This window comes from Dendrobium catenatum, unplaced genomic scaffold (assembly GCF_001605985.2).
Source record: "Dendrobium catenatum unplaced genomic scaffold, ASM160598v2 fragScaff_scaffold_743, whole genome shotgun sequence".
In the NCBI taxonomy this organism is placed as follows: domain Eukaryota; kingdom Viridiplantae; phylum Streptophyta; class Magnoliopsida; order Asparagales; family Orchidaceae; genus Dendrobium; species Dendrobium catenatum.
In genome coordinates this window covers 557,541-582,474 of record NW_021319205.1, presented here as the reverse complement: position 1 = coordinate 582,474, position 24,934 = coordinate 557,541, and the positions used below count along the sequence as shown (strand labels likewise).

At 35.7% G+C, this 24,934-nt stretch overlaps 1 protein-coding gene across 2 annotated transcripts in view; it reads right to left on the bottom strand.

Annotated features, from left to right (window-relative positions):
• LOC110097498 (BRISC and BRCA1-A complex member 2) overlaps positions 1 to 24,934 on the bottom strand; it is a 35,207-nt gene continuing 10,273 nt past the window's right edge. The window contains exons 7-14 of one of the 2 annotated variants that reach the window (XM_020823877.2): positions 23,774 to 23,904; positions 23,589 to 23,637; positions 10,779 to 10,868; positions 10,651 to 10,704; positions 9,399 to 9,464; positions 2,329 to 2,426; positions 2,160 to 2,252; positions 1 to 343 (exon numbers count right to left, since the gene is read on the bottom strand). In XM_020823877.2, the coding sequence (XP_020679536.1) occupies positions 2,189 to 2,252; positions 2,329 to 2,426; positions 9,399 to 9,464; positions 10,651 to 10,704; positions 10,779 to 10,868; positions 23,589 to 23,637; positions 23,774 to 23,904 (552 nt within the window). In that variant the 3' untranslated portion in view covers positions 1 to 343; positions 2,160 to 2,188. The remainder of the gene's footprint in view (positions 344 to 2,159; positions 2,253 to 2,328; positions 2,427 to 9,398; positions 9,465 to 10,650; positions 10,705 to 10,778; positions 10,869 to 23,588; positions 23,638 to 23,773; positions 23,905 to 24,934) is intronic. The other variant, XM_020823879.2, reaches the window with a different exon arrangement.

Below are 24,934 nucleotides of genomic sequence, written 5' to 3'. Positions count from 1 at the left end.
TGAAATAGATAATTTGGTCTAATAATTAAGATAAATCTAGTATTTACAAGAAAACCAAATTTACAAGTTATAAGCCTTTGAGGTTTGTTAAAACTTAAAATGAGGGGAAAATACAAATTGCCATAGAAGCTTCGATTTTTTTTTTTTAATAATTTCATGGTGCAACTTTGTACAGACACGATTACATAAACAACACATACCGCATGTTTGTGAAGACCCATTTGTAGCAGTTGCCAAGAAGCTCGAATATGATCTCGCTCTTTACAGGAATAAGTAGAAGGTGCATGGAAGTGTTTGCTTCAATCTTCCATCTCCAAAATGTGGAATAAATTGCTCCCCTAATCTATACATCCGAATTGAAATTACAGAAAGAAATTGAACACTTAGCTGAAAATCTAATATTTGCAGAGCTGAAAATATTCAATAAGCCATTAAAGAGCTGCCATTTTTAATGGCATTGTAAGTCGCATGTGCAACAAAGAAGTGTAGTAGATTATAATTCTATCTAAATAAGAAATGACTGATGAGAATCTCAAGAATATTTAAATAATAATCTTAGAAGGATAAATTTATAGATATGAATTGAGTAGGAACTCACTTATAAAACAATAAAATTTAGAATTTATAAATAAGAATGGGAGACAAGGAGAGTGGAAAGAAGAAGTTGGTTGGGTGAAATTAAAACAGAAAACTAACCTCTATTTTTGGAAACTAACCTCTATTCGTCCAAAAGATTTTCCTCATCATACATAGGAAAAATTATTCTGTGCGGACGCCGAACGCTTTCTGTCGTCCGGAGACCAATTAGAATGCACCACGTCGCCCTTTTACTGTACTGTGGCTTGGTATCCCCACTTGTATTGTTTGGTACCGCGGCATCCGGACGTAGAGCTATGTCCGGCATCCGCACAAAATAATTTCTCCATAGGGTCAATTAGATCCAAAAACAACCACCCAAGAGGAAGCCATCCCAAATTCCAAATCCCAAAGAAAAACGCAGCCAGCAATTTTCCACATTACCGAGTTACAGCCGTCATGTCTGATGCCAGAGTTACACCTCATCACGCTATAACCTTGATCAATTAAAGCGAATAGTCTGATGGTATCTGTCGATGAGATCAACAATATTGTTCCATCAATTTTCATCTAGAATGGTAGTACGCTTCTCCACTCATTTCTTGCATACATGTTTTACAACGTGCAACAAACTGTTGCTGCACGTCGGTTCATGGCAGATTAGGTATTCATCATGCGCTTCTCGCGATGTCAAATTTGATCCAGGATAAGTCAACTTACAAAGGCGACAGAGAGGCAAAAGAAGAGTTCAGTTAATTTTTGGGGCTCAGGGTTTTGGTTTATAATTGAGCTATATATATATATATATTATCGTCTATTATGATCAGAGATCTTATCCTCGTCCAAGAAAGACCGAACAATGTTTGATGCTTTGTTCCTACAATCTTATCTTTGTCCTTAACCGACGACAATATTGTTTGAACTATGGTGCCTTTACAAAATTTCCAAGCGCCTACAAGAGAGATGATGCGGCCAAGCTAGGGGTGTTAACATAGGGTTTCGGGTTGGGTCGAATCCGGAACTGACCCGGGTTCAAACGGGTTGACCCTAACCTGAACCTATTATATAAACATGTCAGAAGTGCAAACCCGAATCTGACGTGACAAGGCTGAACGACGACAGCGGTAAGGCGGACGGCGAGGCTCGCGTCGATAGCGGGTGGCCGGGCGACACAACTCGTGCACAGCGGGTAGTGGGCAGACTCGGACAGCGAGTAGTCGGCACGACACGTGGGCAGCTTGGACGAGATGCGCGGGCAACTCGTTTCAAATGGGTTTCCAAGTCAACCCGAACTCAATCCATTTTTTCAAACTTGTCAAATCCGAGAATCCAAACCTGACCCGTTTGCAAAACAGGTTGACCCTAACCCGAAATTTTTGGGTCGAGTTTGAGTCGGGTTTTCGGGTCGTGTCAATTATTGACACCCCTAGGCCAAACAGTACTCCCTTCGATAATTTTTTTTTAATTAATTTTCTTTTAAAAATGTGTCCCACAAAATGCAGTTTGTAGCAATCCACAACATGATGGAACGTTTTAGAAATACATCTAACAAACAATACGTGCTAGTTTGCTGAGAAGCATACCTCTAGAAGAGATGCCATGTCGGGAGGGATTACTGAACCACCGCATCCAGGCAGTAAGTCTTGAAGCTCGTACATTCTTTGACAAGAAAATCACTGCAACACAAGTTTCTTAAGAAATCAATGGGAGCGGGAGCAGATTAAAAAAAATCAACATTTCGATCATTCTTACAATATGCGTTCAACCATCTCTGCTGCATCCCATCTAGGGCTCCATGGATAATTATTTAAAGGAGGTGACATTATTGGCGCTCCTTGAGAATTGAAGTGCTGCAGTTGTTGCCAATATGGTCTTAATGTTCAAAACAGAGTTGTTCTCCTTTTTATAAAATTAATATTCTCCAAATAAATGCTTTAAAAAGAAAATAAAACATGCCTCTACTGACAATTAAAGAATGCATCAAAATGAAAGATGTATCAAGCATTCCATACATGATCGAAATCAATAAAACGACACTTTGAATATGCATCTAATTTGTGTAAGCCAAACACTGAGACCCTAAAATATCTGTTGGAGATGTAACAAATGCTTCAATTCTCATATCCAATGTTCTCTTTAAAATCCGTTTGGCTAACAAGTTATCAAAGAAAATACAGTGAAGATTAATACAAATGATGGATATAAGTGACGCATATCTGCACTCACATTTTTATATCTCGAACATATAACTCATGTGATTATGCTAAAATTCCTATATACGTGGATTCTTGCGTGCGCTTCTTGTCCTTATTGTACAACAGTAATAGCATGTGTTCTTTCATGCTTTATGAAATTTTCGGATCCATTTGGGATCATTGGAGTCAGAGGGATTTGTGGTTCAAATTTTTCTCTTGGTTCAAATAAATATTGGAACAGGAAGTTTGAAGTTAAGGATTTCTATTACAAATTTGCTAAGCGATGCAATACTGCACAAAAAGATCGATATGAAGAACTTTTATGAATTTTCTAGATAAGATACAAATAACATGAAAAAATAGAGTAACAAATATACATTTCAGATAAGAATTTTAAGGAACAGGATAAAGAATCCAACCGATCAGTGGAGTTAAGATAACCCAAAAATCTTTTCGGCAACTCACAAGGATTAACTTAAAGTGATGAGGACATCGTCAGATATTTCGACACATGTACCATCAGGAGACGCCGGAGATCAACGGCCACGATCATGAGTTTTATTTTGAGTCATTTTATGTAGTAGTTTATTTGATTTTTATGTTTTTCCGTTTTTGCCCTTATGGGTATTTAGTCATTATTGTAGCCCGAGAGGCATTTTAGTCTTTTGCTTTCTTGTCATTTTGAGACCTATTTATATGGCCTTTTCTTATGTAACCCCGTCCAAGCTGACAGCCCTCCTGCCGGCACTCACAACTTCCCAGCTTTGCCGCCGGCCCTTCCCCCTCCCATCCTCTATGAATTCCAAATTTCCTGGTTTAAGTGACTTTCCTAAGATAGCTTCTACCTATTTAGGAAATCATTCATTGGGATTTAATTCACATTTGAATTTCAAACCTTGTTTTTTTTTTCTTTTTCCCTCTATTAATCCCCCTAAACCTGAAACGTTTCTTAACTAAAATCAATCTGAATTTCAGCAAATCAGATTGTTTTAATTGAGTTAATCCCTTGGGCCCCACCCATCTAAATTCCGAGCCCCTCTCTCTCCTCTATTGCCGGCTATATTACCCCTATTGCTTCTTTTCCTATTTGCCACATCAGCCCCTCATAAAAGCCTCCCAAATACCTTCCCCTCATTAACGTGATTACAGTTTTTTTTTTTTTCAGATATTATTCTATGTTTAAAACTGAAATTGGCTTTTAAATTCCTTCCCCAAATTCAATTCCCGTAACAGTTTCAGTTACAGGAATTGATTTCGAATTTCTCCCCATACTCCCAATCAAACCCCTTGGATTCCTCTCCTCTTTGGGAATGAATTCAAACCTTCTCCCTCCCAATCTCTCTTAGCCGAACTAGGCCAACCAGCAGCCCTCACTTCTCCCAAACCAGCCGCCTCCCTTCAGGCTCCTCCACGGCTGAAATTTTCTTAGCTTTTCTCTTCCCCATCAAGGCTGAAACTTCTCAAGGCCTCACCTAGGCTTGCCGATCCCGACATCAACCACGGCTTCGTCTTTGATGATCAAGGAAGAACTGACAAGACGTTGGATGCTCACTAGTCATCCCATGGACTACCCGCCACCGGCTACCACTCCAACGGACTACACTTTGTGCACCATTTGTCTCCTAGTGGCATCGCTCGGTTGCTCTCAATCTTCCTCCACTAAAAGTGCCACCAGCAAGAGAGTGAGTGAGAGACCCAAGGTGAAAAGTTCTATTTGTTAATTGTGGATTATTGTTTCTCCCCATAACGTTACTCTCTAAGTCTATGTTGTCAATTTGATATTGTCCCGTTAATCTAGTTGTAACCGCATGCTTTACTTAATTTCGACTTGATAATTCCGAAAACTTATTCTGGGGAAGCATTAATTTTATAACTAGCAAAGCTTTAACAATCTTATATTAAAATCTCCAAGCAGTTCTTGTACATCGCATGTTGTTTCACATCATAAAGGAAACATGTTGGGAATCACATAGAAATATGGAGCATTTATGCTTGATCACCACTTCTTAAAGGCCTAAAACCGAGGTGATCTACTAATGCCCATAATAAAACACCTATGAAAATAAGTGGAAGTCAAGTTTACGTCAAGTTGAACAAAAAACAATGAGTTGTATTGTCATAATAATGCAAAGTAAGATTGATGGAGCATACATGAGGTCCTAAAATCAATCTAGGTACACCAATTCTATGAGCCACGTCAAACTCTAATGGTAGATAGAAAATTTGGGTTCAGATTAAATAGTAAAATGATAAGTGGCCAGCTTCATTGTTGAGAGATGTGTGACAGGCTTGCCTTAACAGTGCCAATCTAGAACAATACTATGGCCTTAACAGCCAAAAGCTACTGCAACGTGGAATAAATGGAAACTATAGGACGTAAGAATGAATCTGTACCATCGCATGAGTGGCACAACACGAACCTCCAATAACCCAACACATGTACGCTCAACTACGCATGTGCATCCATTGTCCTTTCCCTTCACACATATGAAAACATTTGCCTCACAATCACTCACAACTATCAACCCCAATGCGTCTGACAGCTACTTCTAGTCTTCTGCACACATTGCACTAACAACAAGTGCATACTCGTATGCATGACTACTCTTTCAAACAAGATAGCACTCATGTACACCAGCCTAATGTTTCGCCCTCGTTGTCATTGCATCATCTTGTGCGTACAAGAGCGCTCCCTACTATCACATCATTTTGTGTGCACTTGTCTTCGCACACTCAGAATTGTCTGGCATCACTCTATGTGCAACAATGCACTATTCATTGTCATCATCACTTTGTCCCATGTGCATGCGTCCAGATGTTGTGCGCTCCTCGAACATTATTACTGATCCACATGTGCATCTCAATGAGCGTTGTTATTGAGCCAATCTGAAGATCATTGCAATTGATCACACTCCCTAGTGAGGCACCAAGAGTTTCAAACCCTATAATCATAGTCTAGTATGAGGTAATTTCTCTCTTTCTTCCCACTTAATTCTCTTAGGTATGTTTCCCAGTCATCTGTCCTCATAATTAGGCTCTCCACCCAACGACCCTTCCTTGCCCTCTCGAGATAACAAGGAAGGGCAGACAACACTTAAACTGACTCTAGGTTCTAAGCTCCTATATGAGTACCTTGAAATCCCCAATTTGGAGGTGGACTTCAATGTCCATTTAAAAAGCTAAGATATCATAGCTTAGTAGGTACCACACATCCTCATCATCACAAGATTTCCCTCTATATCATCCTGATGAGGACATCGAAGATCAACGGCTACGATTGTGTCTATTTATTTTCATGTATTTTATTTGTTGTTTGTACTTTTCCATTTCTACCCTCACTTGAGGGCTTTGTTTTATGTTTTCCCTAGGGGCAATTGTGTCTTTTATTTTCCCTCATGTATTTGGCTATTTAAGCCCTCCCCTTCCTCTTGGAAAAGGGGATGATGATTATTGAATGAAAATTTGGCTCTTGTGTTCTCTTTGTGAGTTCCTTCTTGAAGATCTCTTAGTGAGTTCTTTTCTCCTAGATCTTTGTGTGAGTTCTATGGAAAGCCCAAGGTGAGGGCAAAAGCATTACCCGCCAGTCATTGGAAGCGTCCTCGACTCGTGGTTTATTTTATCTTATTTTTCTTCTCCAACTCTCGTTTTCCTCCTCCCCACGCCAAGCCCTACCCGAGATCCCATCATCCACCACTTTACCCGCTAGCTTCCTCCACTACAACCCAAGCTCCATCAAGAAATTCCCAAACCCGACGGCAAGTCCCTCTTCCTCCTTTGGCCGCCGGCCACCCCTTGCTCCAAGCCATGATGAAGATGTCAATCATCATAATGGCTCCTTGATTGTGGCCTAGCAATAAATAAAGGAGTTACCGATTTTGAATTTCAAATTTGAAATTCAAAACTTTCCATATTTGCAAAATTCCTAAAAAGGAAAGTATTTGAATTGATCCAATCAAAATTTTATGGCAGGTGGAATTATTAATTTTTTCATCCTAGGTGGCATCGATTCAATTGGCAAGCGCTTAGTCCCTCCCTAATCTCCCTCTCCCCTCTCACCATGCCGCCACCCCCCATGAAGGATCCCCCCCCCCATTGATTGCTCCTTTAATGCCCCATCCTATTTGAAATTGAAATTAATTTCAAATAAGTTTTCTCTACTAAAATTTCAAATTCTGAAATTTATTTCAGGATTGTGAATTAATTCCCTCCTCTCCCCTCTCTAAGCCGCCGGCCTTGCTTGGGATTAAGTCCATTAAATGCCACTTTATGGCATTGATCACATGAGTTGGGGATTCAAAATTCAAAACCTAACTCTTAAAAGCTGCAGTAAATTGTTGTCCAGCAATTTGCCAAGTGGAAATTGTTGTTCGGGAAGTTCCAACCAGCCATAGTGCTGCCAGAACCTGCTCCTGTTTGCTGACCAGAAATCCCTCACGTGTTGTCCAAGGCGTTTCTAACCTCAAAGGCTGCTGTCCGAAGTTTTTCAAGGGTCAAAATTGCTGGCCAAGCTTTCCTAGTGACCACCCAAACATCTGTAGTTGCTGACCAGCCATCCTAGCAGAATTCCTACGGCTGTCTTGCTGTTCAGAGGGTCTCTGATTGCCGTCCAAAAGGTTCCCCAAACCTTGTATTGCTGTCCACTTCTTCCCCAAACCGTGTCCAAGCCGTGATGTTGCTGATTACTCGTCATCCAGTGCCTTGGTGATCAAACCGGAAGCTTCGTAATCTCTCGTCTTTCGGTAAACTCTTTCCCCAACTCTTTTATCTTCGTAGTGCTTCTCAATTGTGGTCTAGTAAATTCATGACGACCAAGTTGACGCTCCTCCGCTAAAGCCTAGTAATTAGAAGAGTTGTGTGAGGGATCTTTCATAGACTAATCTTATTGTCAATATTGGAATTTATTGTTGGAACGATCCATGTATGCAATGTCGGATTAAGTTGGCTATCTTTTTGAACTTAACTTTTATTCATGTGATTTAACCTAAGCTAAGTGCCTTTTAATATTAATCTTATCGTTCAATTCCGCATAAGATCTTGCCTATTATTGCCTCTAAATCTAAGCGTGCAAACTTTCATTAAGAAAATCATTTTCGCATGGGATTGTATCACATTACATCCTCATTACTCCGTCATTGCACCTTCTACCTACAAACCTGGGATTGTTTGTCACCTTCGATAGAAATATGCAACTAAATTATCAAGAGACGATTCCTTCACTGTCATACACCGATGCTTCTCTTCATCTCTCGCAAGATGACATGCATTGTCTCATCATAAGATGACCTTCCCACACTAGTTTGGATCACTTGCTTCTCTGAATAGCTCATCACTCGAGTGCTCGCCGTCATTATAGCTCACTATCACGAGACTTATCGACATTGAGTCCACCCACCAACTCCCTGCCAACAAGCCAGGGTTCTTTACGAGTAGAGCTCACTAGGTTGTTTGTTGGGCAAAGCCATCCAGCGCCTCCTGGACTGCATCATCACTACAGTTCCTCCTCCCATATCCTGCAATTTCACTGTTCACTTTTTTGTTTACTTCATTCACACATAATGAAAACAGGGGGAAAAAAATTGTAACATGAAACCAAGATGGCATACTCCAAAAAGAATATAAAGGAAAACCCAAAGCAATTAACAAGGAAACATAAGAATGCATCTCCATGCACAAGCTAGTAATCTAACACGATAAAGGACTCAATCTCGCAAGATGACATGCATTGTCTCATCATAAGATGACCTTCCCACACTAGTTTGGATCACTTGCTTCTCTGAATAGCTCATCACTCGAGTGCTCGCCGTCATTATAGCTCACTATCATGAGACTTATCGACATTGAGTCCACCCACCAACTCCCTGCCAACAAGCCAGGGTTCTTTACGAGTAGAGCTCACTAGGTTGTTTGTTGGGCAAAGCCATCCAGCGCCTCCTGGACTGCATCATCACTACAGTTCCTCCTCCCATATCATGCAATTTCACTGTTCACTTTTTGGTTTACTTCATTCACACATAATGAAAACAGGGGGAAAAAAATTGTAACATGAAACCAAGATGGCATACTCCAAAAAGAATATAAAGGAAAACCCAAAGCAATTAACAAGGAAACATAAGAATGCATCTCCATGCACAAGCTAGTAATCTAACACGATAAAGGACTCAATCTCGCAAGATGACATGCATTGTCTCATCATAAGATGACCTTCCCACACTAGTTTGGATCACTTGCTTCTCTGAATAGCTCATCACTCGAGTGCTCGCCGTCATTATAGCTCACTATCATGAGACTTATCGACATTGAGTCCACCCACCAACTCCCTGCCAACAAGCCAGGGTTCTTTACGAGTAGAGCTCACTAGGTTGTTTGTTGGGCAAAGCCATCCAGCGCCTCCCCCCTCCCCCCCTGCCAAAGCCAAATAACACCATCAACAACAATAGAGATCTATGTTTCTTTCAGACAAGCTTCATAAAAAATAAAGTCAGTTGAACATATGAAGAACTGAGTACAATAGATGAAAGCAAACATTTAGTTTGCTGATATATTCACATGAAATCCTATGCAAGCATCTCTAGTAAGCATGTTGAAGTTTTTTGTTCTCTGGTCTCGAAATAAATTTAAACAACAAACCTGGGAACTTTGCAGAATCAATGTAGGTTGTTGCTTAGGGAAATGAGTGGAAAGTGAAAAGTGCACCTGCCACAAAGACATTGCTAAGCCATAGCTGTCAGAACTATAGGAAAGAGGAAGTACAAAGCAAATATAATTGCTTCAAGGTCTCTTTCTTTATCACTGTGAAAAAAATGGAGTTCGTAAAATTGAACCTGAAAAGTAAATTTGGGCCTATTTGATTACCAGAAAAGCCATATATCTATAGATTGGCTTAACAAAGAGATGGAAACAGGCGATAAAAACAACTTTCAACAATTGCTGCTCTTTTCACTACTAAATTCTCTCGTATTCTTCCGCAAACATTATGATGTATTTTAAAGTTTTCATGCATTCATTCTTTTTTATGGCAAGAAAATCACTTGAACAAGTTGAAACTGGCATAGATGAGAACGGTCTGATGGATGCATGATATAATAAGTGCAGGCCATTAAGAAATCATACTTGAGAGACATTATAGGAATTGCAATATTAGAAATAAGATGGCAAAAAAGGAGTAAAGGTTTAGACCTAAACATCAGAGGACATATGATGCACCAATTAGAGAGGTAATAAAATGCAGGCCATTAAGAAATCATACTTGAGAGACATTATAGGAATTGCAATATTAGAAATAAGATGGCAAAAAAGGAGTACAGGTTTAGACCTAAACATCAGAGGACATATGATGCACCAATTAGAGAGGTAATAAAACGAATATGTAAGAAATAAAAACATAAAAAGTAAATCAAAGATAATATGATTACAAGTTGTGCAAGAACACGTGTAAAGTAGAATTAACAGCTCAAGTAGTTTTCTATAAATATGAAAAAGAAGAAGAATTCATAAATTTTATCAAAGTAGTTAAGATTAAGCAAATGATGATGATAATAATGATAACGTATTATAATTTTTTCCTCGAATTATTAAAGGCATATTTGGGATCACTTAAGTTATTTATTTAACTTTAAAAACATGCTCTTTAAAAACTTATTTATAAAATATCAAATATATCTTATTTCACATAAAAACAAACAACTACGACAACAACAACATGAGAATGCAAGTTTGTAATGAACAAATAAAAACATAAAGAAAAAAAAAAGTAATTTCACACTTTCCCTAAATATTAACAGTGAAGGCTGTGTCCACTATTTTTGTGGGCGTCACCATAAATACATGTTGAACACCGAAAACTGACATAATTCCGACATGCAAATAGTTCAAAACATACAAGGAATGTGAAAACTCCCGTGACAGCAAGAATGGTAGCTTTCCTACAAAAAATCTGATTAAACAAAGCATCAGTATACATTCCATAGCATCAATCAAATTAAACAACAGTTGAATAAATAAACATACCGGGTCAGCTTCGAGCGGCCTTCCAAATTTGGAGACTAAAGCCTCAATGAAACGCCTTCTAGCACCAACAAATGCAACTGCCTCCATGACCTACAGGTATCCATTAAATTATGAGTAAACAAACGAGCCCAAAAGGTGTATAAACAGGCCGCTAATAAAGTTGAGGAAAACAGAAAGCGATGCAAGAATGGTGTTGATTGGAATTTCATGGATTGAGCTAGTGTTAGGCCTAACAATCTTACTTATCAACGTAGTCATTCTCCCCACAAAGTTTGTCAATCAAAACAGTATCATTCATTACCTAATCCAAGAAAGCATTAGAACCTATCCTCTCATCATAAATAAATGCATCCTCTTTAACTTTCCTTGTTACATCCTCAATCATGTCATAAGGTTGTCATGAATGATGATTATAATTTCATTAACATATTCCCCACAGCATATATATCTTGATTATGTCTCCCATGATAAGTTTCATATTTCCTAATGGTGTTATAAATAGGTTCTTCATTTGAGTTAAATTCATTACTCGGCTCTTGTGTGTATAGTTGATTAGTTTTGAACGTTCCAAGACTCTCATTAATCCAAGTTATGGTTCTGCTTGGTTGATCTTGTTTTGTTAGTAACTCATTTGATCAATTTTGTCAAATATTTTTTGGTGATCTATCAAATGACTTAAATAACTAGCCGAACTTTTAAGTGACATGTAAGCACTAACCTAGGCTATATACCAATTTGATACATAATAATTAAAGGTCCATGATTTCTAATAAACCTAGGATGAGATACAATATGAAACCAAAAAAAAAAAAAATCATAACGTGTAGATTGCATTTATCTCGACAAAATCTCAATCACTCTCATAAAATTAGCAACCAAACTATTAAAAGAGATAAGAATATTGATGGAAATCACACAAAAAGGAACAACTAAGCCTCGTGCTAATACAAGGAGTCTCCCTCTAGAAGTAGTTATCCACGCTTTTGAATAACTTAACTCACATTCAACAAGCAAATGTGAAGAGAGAAGAACTGACACTTTATTTCAATATTCAATATTAAATGATTTGTATGTGCCTCAAGGGTCCTACTTATGTGCTTCAAAAAACTCAAAATAAGAAACTACGCAAAATCTATAAAAATATATTGAAAATAGAACATTTTAATACATATGGCATGAATTCAAATAGTATAAACTTTTTTCATAAATTTCACATTCATAATTGTGTCAAACATCCAACAAAAGAGTAAAATTTCCTTAAGCGGTGAGCAATAGAGGACCCCGAGCACGATGGCAGTGCAGGACTATATTTGGAATGGCAGGAGTCATAAGGAGGCACAATAAAGCAATAGGAAAGTAGTTGGAAGGTGTTGATTGTGCAACAACAACCCAACAGGAAAACAAGCAAGTCGATAACAATACATATGCGGGAAATAGACAATGCAAATTCAACTAGCAACATGTCTCCAGTAAGGAAATTTTGTAAACACGGTGACATTTAACGTATGATGGAATTGCAACAGTACATTGAGGAAATATGAACAGTGGTGAATGGCAATAAACACTGGTAATTCTAAACTCCTACAGGTGCTGATTGGAATTCAATATATTGGCTAAAACCATGAAACATCAAGTTGACACCCAGACTTCTCAAAATACTGGATAACACATTCCATGCATATAGAAATCATCATAGGCATGTTTTAAATGGAATAACCAAAAGAAAATGAAGAGCAATGATATAAAGCACATAAATCATCACCTTCTATGATTTCGATGCAATTATGCTTTCATATTTCCATCATCAGTGCATCAATAAAAAAGCATAAAATCTTTCCTCAATAAAAAAACAAAAAAAATCATTGCATAGCATTGTATAAGCTCTGCCTTGCAAATTAATATGTAACACTTGAGCACAATAGGTTAAAACCCCGCACGTGAAGGAGGATAAAGATCTCTACTTAACTAAAAATCTAGCAATGTTGCTTCAGTTAAATGGTAGAACAAATACATTTGCATTAACATTAGAATTGAATTTAGCAAAAAAAAAAAAAAACACTCATTATGATATGTTTAGCATCGAACATGGCGCACAATATTTTTCTTTGTTCAGACTTGCCAAGAAAAATAACGTGGGTCTGTTAGTGCATGCTATTTTATGTTATTAACATGTATGCATGGAGAGTTGATAAATTTAATATATTGCAATTAAATGGTTTGTTATATGGACTTAAGTGTTATTTAGTAAAAAAAATCATTGATTGTCAAGTTTAGTGTTGCAAAAATGAGAAAGTTTGGATGTGCGTATGGGAAAATTAGAAATGATGGATGAAATGAATAATGTTATACTGAGATAGTAGAAATAGCATCTTATTGCATATCAGGTCATGAAGAAAAAACCGTAGAGGTCTGTTAGACCGGTCCAGTGGACCGGTCCAGCCGGTCCACGCGGGACCGGCCCAGACGCTAAACACGCGAAATTTCTCGCCTGGGCGGAGGCCGCGCGAGCCGTTAGTAGTGCGGGAGCCTAATAGGAAGGTTTTTTTGGGAGATTAAGAGGGGAATTTGAATGTAGGGACTGTTTAGGGACTTCCTTTTGATTTGTATGCATTAAATAGTTGTTTTTCCTAGGGTGAGTATCTTGAATTTGGCTGAAATTTGAGATCTCGTAGATTTAGGTGTTTCTTTGGGCTCTAGCGGCGTCTAGAGATTTGGGAGAGATCGATCCTCCTCTCGAATTGAGGATCAATTGTATCTTTGCTGCTTTCCTTGCAACTACTAGTAAAATACAAGTCTTTTCTCCGTTTTTCTACAGTTTTTCCCTGTTTTCCTACTGTTTTTGGCTGTTTTCCTGCTGTGGACAGCAGTTTGCTTGGAGAGCTGTTGTAAAAGTGAATAGGAAAGACTTGATTTCAAGTATTTCCTATCAAATTGGTATCATAGCGTCGTTTTTGGGACCATCGGCGGCTGAAATCCTGAAATTTCAGCAGGTTTTTTGGCATTCGGAGGAAGATTTCTTGTGACTCGAAGAAAGAAAGATGGCCGGAAAGAAGATTGAAGTCCTAGAAGGCGAATTTGGCCAATTAAAAGCAGATTTGGAGGAAAAATTCCTTGAAATCACATGGAGTTGGCCCAGTTGGTGGAGGACCAGAAGAAGTCTGAAAGAGGGAATCGGGGAAACCATTCAGGAGGCTCTTACAGGACGACGACCACTCTTCTAGCACCCAAGGGGCCTGCATCAGGCAACAGTAATGAGACCACCCGAGAGAAGCCAGTAGGAGGAGGGAGTGGGGAAAATTTCAAGAGGTTGACAGAGGAGGAGGTGCAGGATAAGAGGACAAAGGGGTTGTGCTTCAGATGTGATGAGAAGTACATGCCAGGGCATAGGTGCAAGGACCGAACTCTTCATGTTCTCCTTGTCTGTGAAGACGAGGAAGACGAGGAGGGAGGTGGGAGCAGATCTGGAGAGGAGGAGAAGTTGCACCTGGATGTGGCAGAAGTCTCTCTGAACTCTGTAGTGGGATTCACTCCGAGTCATACTATGAAAGTGAAAGGAGAGATAGCTGACCGTGAGGTGGTGGTGCTAATTGATAGTGGGGCTACCCATAATTTCATTTCCACTCAGGTTGTCAACCAACTGGGAGTAAAATTGGTGGACACCGGTTGTTATGGGGTGATGATGGGTACAGGGAAGGTGGAGAAAGGCCAAGGGATCTGTAAAGGAGTGGTGTTGACCATCCAGGGGATTCAAGTAAGGGAGGACTTTCTCCCACTAGACTTAGGAAGCACTGATGTCATCCTGGGGATGAAGTGGTTGCAACCTTGGGGGAAACCAAGGACAATTGGGGAGCACTCACGATGGAATTAATGGTGGAGGGGAGAAAGGTGGTTATAAGGGGAGATGCAGGGCTATCCAAAGCCATGACATCACTTAAGACCATGGTCAAGGATATGCAAGAGGTGGGGGAAGACTATATGGTGGGACTACACAAGCTGAATGTGATCAGGATGGAGGAGGGAGGGGATGTGTCTCTTTCCGTGCAGCCTTTGGTTCAGCAATACAGTAAGGATTTTCAGTCACCTCAAGGATGGCCACCTCCACTGGAACACGAGCATATCTCCACCTTGAGGACAAGGTGGATTTTCGGGAGGGGAGTATTGTTAGACCGGTCCAGCGGACCGGTCCAGCCGGTCCATGCGAGACCGGCCCAGACGCTAAACACGCGAAATTTCTCGCCTGGGCGGAGGCCGCGCGAGCCGTTAGCAGTGCGGGAGCCTAATAGGAAGGTTTTTTGGGGAGATTAAGAGGGGAATTTGAATGTAGGGACTGTTTAGGGATTTCCTTTTGATTTGTATGCATTAAATAGTTGTTTTTCCTAGTGTTTGAGTATCTTGAATTTGGCTGAAATTTGAGATCTCGTAGATTTTAGTTTCTTTGGGCTCTAGCGGTGTCTAGAGATTTGGGAGAGATCGATCCTCCTCTCGAATTGAGGATCAATTGTATCTTTGCTGTTTTCCTTGCAACTACTAGTAAAATACAAGTCTTTTCTCCGTTTTTTTACAGTTTTTTCCTGTTTTCCTACTGTTTTTGGCTGTTTTCCTGCTGTGGACAGCAGTTTGCTTGGAGAGCTGTTGTAAAAGTGAATAGGAAATACTTGATTTCAAGTATTTCCTATCAAGGTCTTGCAATGTATAATGCAGTATGCGCTAAAAAGATGTAGAAGGATTACAATGAAAAAAAAAAAGGCATAATCAACGAAAAGAAGGCTAAAAGCTGTACGAAAATACTTGCACAGAATATAGTTAACACCTTATGAGCTGCTCAGCACAAATGATAAAAGTGAGAATTCATCATGCTCAAATAAAATGAATGGAAAGTGAGGATTTATAAAGCCAACCCAAATAGTTTAAATAAGGCAATGATGGCACTGATGATGTATGTTCTGGGGAATAAAAAAACCAAGGAACATGTTGTGAGATGGACTGGTCAAATGAAAAGGGGGAAGGGACCAAGAAGCATAAAAGTTTAAAAGAATCAAATACAGAAACACATCAACTGCAGAAGGAAGCTTAAGAAAGGACCAATCACATTACCTTATACTTTATCTTAACTATCAAAAAGAAGAAAAACTCAAAAATCATAAAAAGCATATAGATAAGTGGCTCTAGCAAGTATAGGCCTTCAAAATAACCAAAATCACAAAATAAAACCAAAATAATGGAAATTGCTCCACCCCTAACAAAGCCCACAAAAAAAATTAGAAAAAAACAGCAAAAGTTTACTGATAGCATGTGTTCTTTGATATCAGGTCTACAACATAACACTATAGGCTCACTCAAGACACAGACCTGAATTAAAAAAAAAAAGATGGAAAGAGCAGATACCAGCAATAAGATACATACTGGTCAACAAGTTGAGTGAGCGAGGATCATTCATTTCCAGCAACTGCTCCTGGTTCAGCTCCACAAAAAGAAGTCAGAGAAAGAAGAGGCAGACAAAAAGGGCTTGAAGTTGGTTGTCCCTAGCAACATGGAGGGGTGGGACAGGAGGAGCACTGGGAAGGGGTTTTTACCATCAAAACAAACAATCAAGGGTTATAGACTCGGAAAAGCTGGCTAATAAATGATTCCACATCTATACTACTATTATAAAAGGGGCTTGAGTTTCCTTCCTCCGGCAAATCTTGTTCATCCATTCTACTTATTTTTAAATTATCTTGGCCGTCCATTCTATTAAAAATATTTAATAAATCAAAAAATTCATATATAACTCTTCAAATTCTATCATTTATTATTTTTTATAAAATATTTATTTATTCATTTATTTATTGTTATTATTATTCATTTATTTACTGCTTAGAGCGCTTCATATTCTTAATTTATTTCATTGTCGTGCTTTTAATTTCACATCCAAACGTTTCTATCACATCCAGCCGTTCGGCTTCAAATTCCCTTATGGTTACAATAACCCAAGCCGAACGTATATTTTCAATAACCTATACACTCTTGTTCAATCCGTTGCAAATTCCTCATTTTGGACTCTTCGGCTTGCCCTCGCTTTCTCCTCTCAGTCTTCTTCTTCGACAGGTTTCTTCTCCAATTAATTTCTATAACTTTAGTAATAATTCTTCTTACAAGCATCTAGGTCTCTCGCAAACCCATCTAAGATTATCCTGGCGATGGCGGAGAGGTCAAAGGAAACGTTGATTTAAAATATTGTGGGGAACGTACATTGCAGCGATTCTTTCTCTGATTTGCTTCATAACAACCCGAAGCCATCAGAATCGTCCATCAAGGCTAAAATCTACAGCCTTTTTGGCAAGGAAAGGCAATCCTCGGTGGCGAAAAGCATAAGGATCCTTCCCTGTTTGCTTTGTATCATTTATTTTGAGGTTTTTTTTTTTTACCTGAACTAAATTTTAGTGATGTTGATCTTTTTCATTGAAAAAATAAAACAATGGTTTTGAGTTTATTTCTATTTCCGTTCGCATAGGTATTTTTGTGAGTTTACCGTAGACTAAAATTAGTTGGAGCTTTTTAAATTGAGATCCCTGCTTCGTGTTATGATTGCCAAATGACTCTTGTGTTTGTTTGGAACTGTGTTATATTTTGTTATATCTAAACTCACGTGATCAAGTGGTTATTTCCTGTAGAGTAAATATGGCGTAATTGTTGCATTTTGGTTTGTATGCCTAGAGAATGACTATGAATTAAAGTAATTTAATATCTTCTTTTTACTCACATGTTTTCCTTTAGCTCTTTCGTTTCCGGATCTCTACTATATCTGCTTCAGCGAAACTGTGAATCAGGACACTATTTCGACTTCAAATTTAGGTAATTAATTTTATGATGTAAATCGTTTATTAATTTCATTTTTATAAGTGAATATATTTCTTGTCCGAATATGTTTCTTAAAATTGTCTGATAGCTCTTTCATTTCTGGATCTCTATGATTTCTGCTTCAGTGAAACGGTGAATCTGGATACTATTTCGGCTTCAAATTTAGGTAAATCTTATGACGTAAATCATTTGTTAAGTTCATCTTTACCAGTGAATATATTTCTTGTCTGAATTATGTTTCTTAAAATTGTCTAATAACTCTTTTCGTTTCTGGATCTCTACAATGAGTTATAAAGAATGTTTAGAGTTAGTAATTTATAACTTGTTTTTTCATGTATATATAGGTGCTGGTGATCGCACTGTTAAAAGCTGTAAGAAAACTTTTCTTTATCTTCTATTTGGCATTTAGTTCAATTAGATTCTCAATTATTTGAATCCCAATCTGAACTTGCTTATAAAAATATTTGAAGTATACCCATGCATTCAGATTTTCCTGGCATCTTGAGACCTTCAATGATTTTTGATACAAGCAAAAGCTCTGAGTTTAATGAGTATATTTTTCTTCAGAGGAAAGTTAGTGTATATTGCTGATGGTTTGAAAATTATATAGTTCATACTAATTATATGAGCAGACTGTCAACAACTTATATAAACTATGGTTTCTTATTGCACCTAAATTATGTAATGAATGTAAACCAGGAATGAGACTTCAGATTTGGGGTCAAGCTTGATCTGATCAATGCAATTTTCTCTAGAATCTTGACATTTATCTAGGCTTGGTCCTTGGATGTGGGGCTTGTTCTGCATCACTCATACATGCTAGGATTTTAAGAATTTTAATGTTTAAGAAATTGTAGATCCATAGGTATTGCCGTATTGGTTGCATTTGTACACAAGTACTTGAACTAATGTTTGAGCGTGATTGCAGATATTGTTTTTCTTATAAAAATTTTTGCTGCACTTTTTCCTCATGATTTAATTTTGACATTATTTTTATGTCAATTGTTTGATCGTCATTGCTTCCATTCCAGAAATACTATTGTAATGGATATTAGCCTTAAAACAAATTTCTTAATTATGTCAAGTATATTAGCCTTCCAGTCATTCATGATTACATATTGATCATGGAATGGAGGTTGTTTAGTTTCTTATAAGAGAGGTAGGAACACAGGAGTTGATGGGAAAAGCTTCAAAGCCGAGGCCACCCCTCTTTGATGCTTGTGACTTGCAAGATTATACTTATTCAATTATCTAACTTATCTCCACTGACATAAACAGCTTACTTTAAAGTAGTAAAGCTTTGAGTAGATTGTAGTCTGTAAAGATACTTCTATAGTTCTCTTCTCTTCTATTGTATTCTTTTGTTGTAGTTCTAAGGAGAGTTACAGAGATTTTTTGTTGATTTTGCCTAAACAATTCTCGGCTAAATGTTAGTCTTGTGATTAGTAATTTTTATAGAATTGTTGTTGTTGCCTTATGCAGTGCCTTCTAAAACCTCTAAAGATATAGCTCATTTAATTTTAATGAATTACTTTCGTCTTAACTAATTTGTATAAATGATATATTCTAGAAACTAGGCTTAGATTTTTATCTTAAGAAAAATAGTATAAACTTAAATTAACCCATTTAAATTTTTAGATATGATCTTAAGTCATGCATGTGTTGCACTTACTTTGTTTCTCTTATCATCCCACAATATTAATCCTCTTCATTAGTGTGAAACATTCTTATTTATAGTAATTGTGTAAAGTTATTAAACTTTAATAAAATTAGTGAACTTGATTTGCTAATTTAATCATTTCCACTGTATGCTATTAGGCCTTGTTAATACATAGCCCATTTTGGTGTAATAATAGCATTTGAATATTCAATAACTTAATTCCTTGGCTTCTCCTTATAAAGTATTGTGAAACTCATACCTTATTGACTTATGCAACAGACTATCCTATTAAGTTTATGGTTGCTCCTTAAGTTGTGTTCCCTGTGTGAGCTAAAAGAGTAATATAGTCTTTGTAGTGTTCAATTTAAGATGCACCGATAGCCTTTATGTTAGATGTTGCTTTTATTTTATAGATATATATTTTTATATATATAATTTTTTTTATAGATTTTGATTTTTCAGTTTATTTAGTTAGGTCTTCTAAATCCGTTATTACACATCTACCACAACATTTTATGTTGAGCAATGATCAAGCACCAATCTATGATAAGGAAGGTCATATCTGAATAAGGCTTTCCCAATTTTGTCGTAGTTGATTGAGCTTGTCGTTATTCAATGATCTATTTAAATTGTGTAATAGGTTTTCAAGTATAAGTTAATTATTTTAATTATGCTTATGTGCTATTTTTCTTTTTCCACTAAGAATATGCTTAAAACATTAAACACTTTTAAAAGTCGTTAAACTACTTTTCTTCGGCTTCATTAGATACTCAACAATTATCCTTTTATATACATTATTCATGTTTATTAAATACTTTGTTTCTGAGTTTTTTTGTGAAATTTATCTTTTCCTTAGATGGGCTCACCTGAAAGATATGATCATATTTCTTGGATTGATTTATCTAAAAAATAAGAGATTGAAAAGAACAAGAAGAAGAATACACAGAAATTTGTAGTAGAGGAAAAGGTCAAGTCGAATATGAAGAACACCAACTCTGCATAGAAGAGAGAAATCAACGAGTCTTTACAGGCTTCAGCATGAAAAAAGATTATGTTTCTCTTGAGAGGATAAATAGAAGATTTGTAAATATTTTGGATGGCCTAGAGTTGCACATTGGCATTTTTAATTCTATGGAACAAAAAGAAATTGTGCAATTTATCTATGATTTGCAAAACAAAGGAAGGAAGAATGAACTTGGAGGTATGTTCACAAAATATTAAACTTTGAGTTCATATTCATATTTATTTGAGTTTTGGCATATATAATTGTTGATGTTTTCCTTAATTTGTTCCTTGATTAATATGTCTAAAAGTATAACATTTATATTCTTAGTCATTTCTTTAGAATTTTATCTTATCTTATCATTTATAACATTTGATAAATTTTAAAATTTTGTTTAGAGCATACATATTCTTAACTAAAAACATGGATGCGTGGAAAAGGACAAGTTACAATACAATTCGGATGTTGTTATAACTACGCGGTTCTAATTTGAACTTATTTATTTGTATATTTATTGATTTTAAATAAATTTAAAACTAACAATGAAGTTAATTACAGGAAAAGAACGGGATCCCTCCGGGTATGCTTCGTAATGTGATTGCTGATCCTATTCCAAATCTCTTCTAGATTATGATAAAATGATTAATTACATCGCATGTTCTGCCTATTAATTATGTACATGATAATTGCATTATTAATATATATGAACCTGGTGATTGCATACCGCCTCATATTGACAGTCATGATTTTGTAAGGTCATTTTCTATCGTGTCATTTTTAAGCGAGTGTAATATAATGTTTGGACACAAGCTAGAAATTGTTGGATCGGGTGAATTCATTGGATCAGCTTCAAATCCTCTTCCAGTTGAGTAAGTATAAGATATTATTTTTCTTCCTTTCATATTTTAATTTTTTTTAATAAGTTAGAAGTTATACAATAAACTCTTCTATGGAAATTAGATAATTTTATATCATATAGATTCTTAACTTCAAATATCAAATATTCAGATCTGTGCTTGTCTTAAATGGAAATGGAGATGATCTTGCTAAGCATTGTATTTCTGCAGTTTCCTGCAAAAAGTTTCATAATTTAACATCATTTTCAATTATACATCTATCTAGAACTTTTAATGTATTTAATTTTTATTTTCTTAAATTTTGCAGGATATCTGTTACTTTTAGAAAGATGGATAAGGTTAAGCGACCGCATAACTTCAAGCTTAATTCAGATTTACAAATATAAAGTCTTCTGATTTAAATGATGCTTCTGAAGCATATCATTTATATAAGAGGATGCCTTTATAGGGTGATAATATTGGATTTTTTTCTTTTTTCTTCACTTCACAACTGCTATCTTTTGTGACTGGTTGATAGACTTATGCTCGTGACTGGTTGGTTGACTTATGCTCATGACTAGTTGGTAGACTTTTTTTTTCTTGGTTAATTTAATTATATCCTACTGGTTGGTAGACTTATGATTATGATAATCAAGCTATTTTAATTATATAATATTAGTATTTGAAGCTATTAATTGCAGTAAGATCACCAACATAGAGGATAAATCAATAGCAATTTAGAGTCTTTTTTTATTTTTGGGTTTAGATTCTACTTCTTAATTTTGCTACTAGACTTTGTGAGTGGTTGATTTTTTCTCAAGTTATATAGGTTTGGTGAAAGGTTGTATGAATTATGTTGGTTTAGAGATTGCTTAGGAGATTTGCTCATGGAATAAGAGGAATTGGTGAGAGGATGAGCTTGTGTTATAACATGAATTGACAAATGGGTCTTATTTATATGTTTAGTTAATACAATAAATTAATAATGATAGATTTCTTATATATTGAAGTGATCAATTCATGTGCATTAATCTTTTGTTGTACATTTTTTTGTAATTTGAACAAAATGATCTATTTTGGAGAAAAGGAAGAAGATTTTTTTTATCCACTATTTTGATCAAAGTTAAGAAAATTTAAGAAACCTATAAATCTATATTATCTTTTTAAAATTATTTAGCCGTCGTTTCTTCTGAACAAAATTAAAAACATATAATTAAAATTTTTATTCAAGTGCATTTAATGCACATGTATTTAATGCTCAAATACATTTTAATTTTATTCGCTTGCATTTAATGCATGTGCAATAAAATTAGACCCTTTACAAGCAAGTAAATCATTGTCACTTTGCTATGTGATTTTACATTTCGTTAAGCATTCTCTTTGATTTTAAGCATGATGGATATTGGATATAAAAAAAATAAAAATAAAAACATGTGATTACTATTATGACTATAATGATGATTATCATAATAATAATAATAATCTTAATTTGTGTTATTCATATATTTAGCACGAGAGAAATAAAAAATATCTTAATTTCATTATATCTCTAATGAACGAATAATTCATTTGCATTATTATGATTGTAAGATAGTAATCTATGGGTGATCAGCTGTTCTTTTGTGAATGAATTATAATAAACTTATTCTTCTTGTTACCCTTTTAATTTAGTATATAAATATTATGCTTAATGATATATTTATAATGAATTTTTGAGCTTTTCTTCTAAATGTGAATGAATTATTTTTATGATATTAGTTCTACAGGAAAAAAATATGTATTTTAGTATTGAATTATAAAATTATATTAATTTTTTATATATATGATAATTTTAAGAGAAACATATAACTTTTCATTAGTATAATTAATAATTAGAATTCTTTAAACGGATAAAATTAATAACTTTATTTTTAATAAAAAAAATATAATTTAATTTTTCATAAGATAAGTTTTAAAAAAAAATTTATTCACATGCATTTAATGTCACTATCAATTAGGCAAGCATAAAATTTTATTAATTTTGTTCATATAATAATTTAATCTTCTTATAATATATATTTATTAAATTCAAGCAACGTGCACAAAGTGCACGGGCAATAAAACTAGTCCAACAAATGTCTAAATAAATCAATCATAACACAGTTTAAAGCACCATGAGATTCAGGGTTGCACAAACTGAAATCAATGTCAAATTGCAGAGCTGACATTCTCTCATGTTACGACATATGTTCCCATCACAAGTGTGCATGGGAAAGGCAAAAACACTAGTCTACCAAAAAATGGCAGCTAATTATACAACAAATGGTTTTGCGTGCATTAACTTTTCACCAATGAGCACCAAAAATATGGAGGCACATAAAATAATTTATCGAATCATACAAAATGAAACCCTCAATTGTAAGCTAATAATGGTGATGAGTGAGAAGACAGTAGAAACAAAATATAATTCTCAATATGACAAATATACTAACCTGTACAATAAGAGTGTCTTCCAGAGAAGGAAGGTATTCAGCCATACACCTATGAAATTGTAGAAATTTTGAAGTCATGAATAGAAACAACTAATGGTAACAATAGAATTCTCAGCCACAACTGCCAAAAAAGAGTGAACAAAATATTGATTAAAATAACCTTTTAACCTGATAGGATGACTTACATTCCATCAACCCAAGAAGGAAGCTTCACGTCTTCAACTGATAACAAGTCCTTCAGCTGTGAAGAAGACACTAACTTTATGCGTGGTGCCAAAGGAGCGAGAGAATAACTTTTAGAAACAGGAAACACAACCTGCATGATTATAACTATAAGAATATGAAAAGTAATTAAAACCTCAACCAAAAAAAAAAGTGGAAGTATTAGTAAGAACAAATCATCAGTAGAACATATTATTGGCAAATATTTCCCCACCTCTATCAAAATTAACTTCAATCTAACTGTCATCCTCTTAAACCTATTATATTAAATTTATTTAATTATCTTATTGATATATCTTCTACCAGTCACTGAGCATATCTAAAACACCTAAGTCTATTTTTCACTGTCTTATTTTGAATAGATGTTATTCTCATCCGACTTCTAATATAATCATTTATCAATTTATTCTTCCTAATTTTATCACACATCCATCTTAACATTCTAATTTCTACGACATTCAACATATTTATTGTTGTAACTCGAGCTTATGAGTTTATGTTTTTGATGATGATAAATATTGTGGCTCACATCCTGTTTCTTATTTGTATTTGCAATATATTTTTGTTTGTATGTACTAACTTTTCAAGAATTCTATACACCATCCAATAAAGATTCAAGGCTCAAGATTGGATAGAATAAGTTATGTTGTAACAATTTTTGTAATATTTATTGATGTATTTTTTATTTCTTGAGTCATGTCCTATAAGGGTGTATGCTTGTTTGGTGACCATGTACACACACTTAGGGGGAGTGAGATTGAGTCAAAACCAGAAGTTCAAGTTTTGAACTAATCGTACTGGACAATATAATGACAATCAGCTCATTAAACTGATCGTACCGGACGATTTCGATCATCTTGGACGATCCAGTCACCAATGATAATTTAACCAAGAATTTAAAGATTCAAATTTTGTTCTAATCTTCCTGGGGCTGGCTTGTTTGAGCCAACACAACCAACTAAGACTAAGTAAGACTCAAGTTTATGGGGTGAGAACAAGTTGTCAAACCAAGCCCCCGGCTTAAGATTGAATTGAATAGTTTACATTCAATATGTGGGAGGAAAAAATCAGAGACAAAATATTTAACTTTCAAGGTACAAAAAGGGGAAATTTTGGAAATTCTT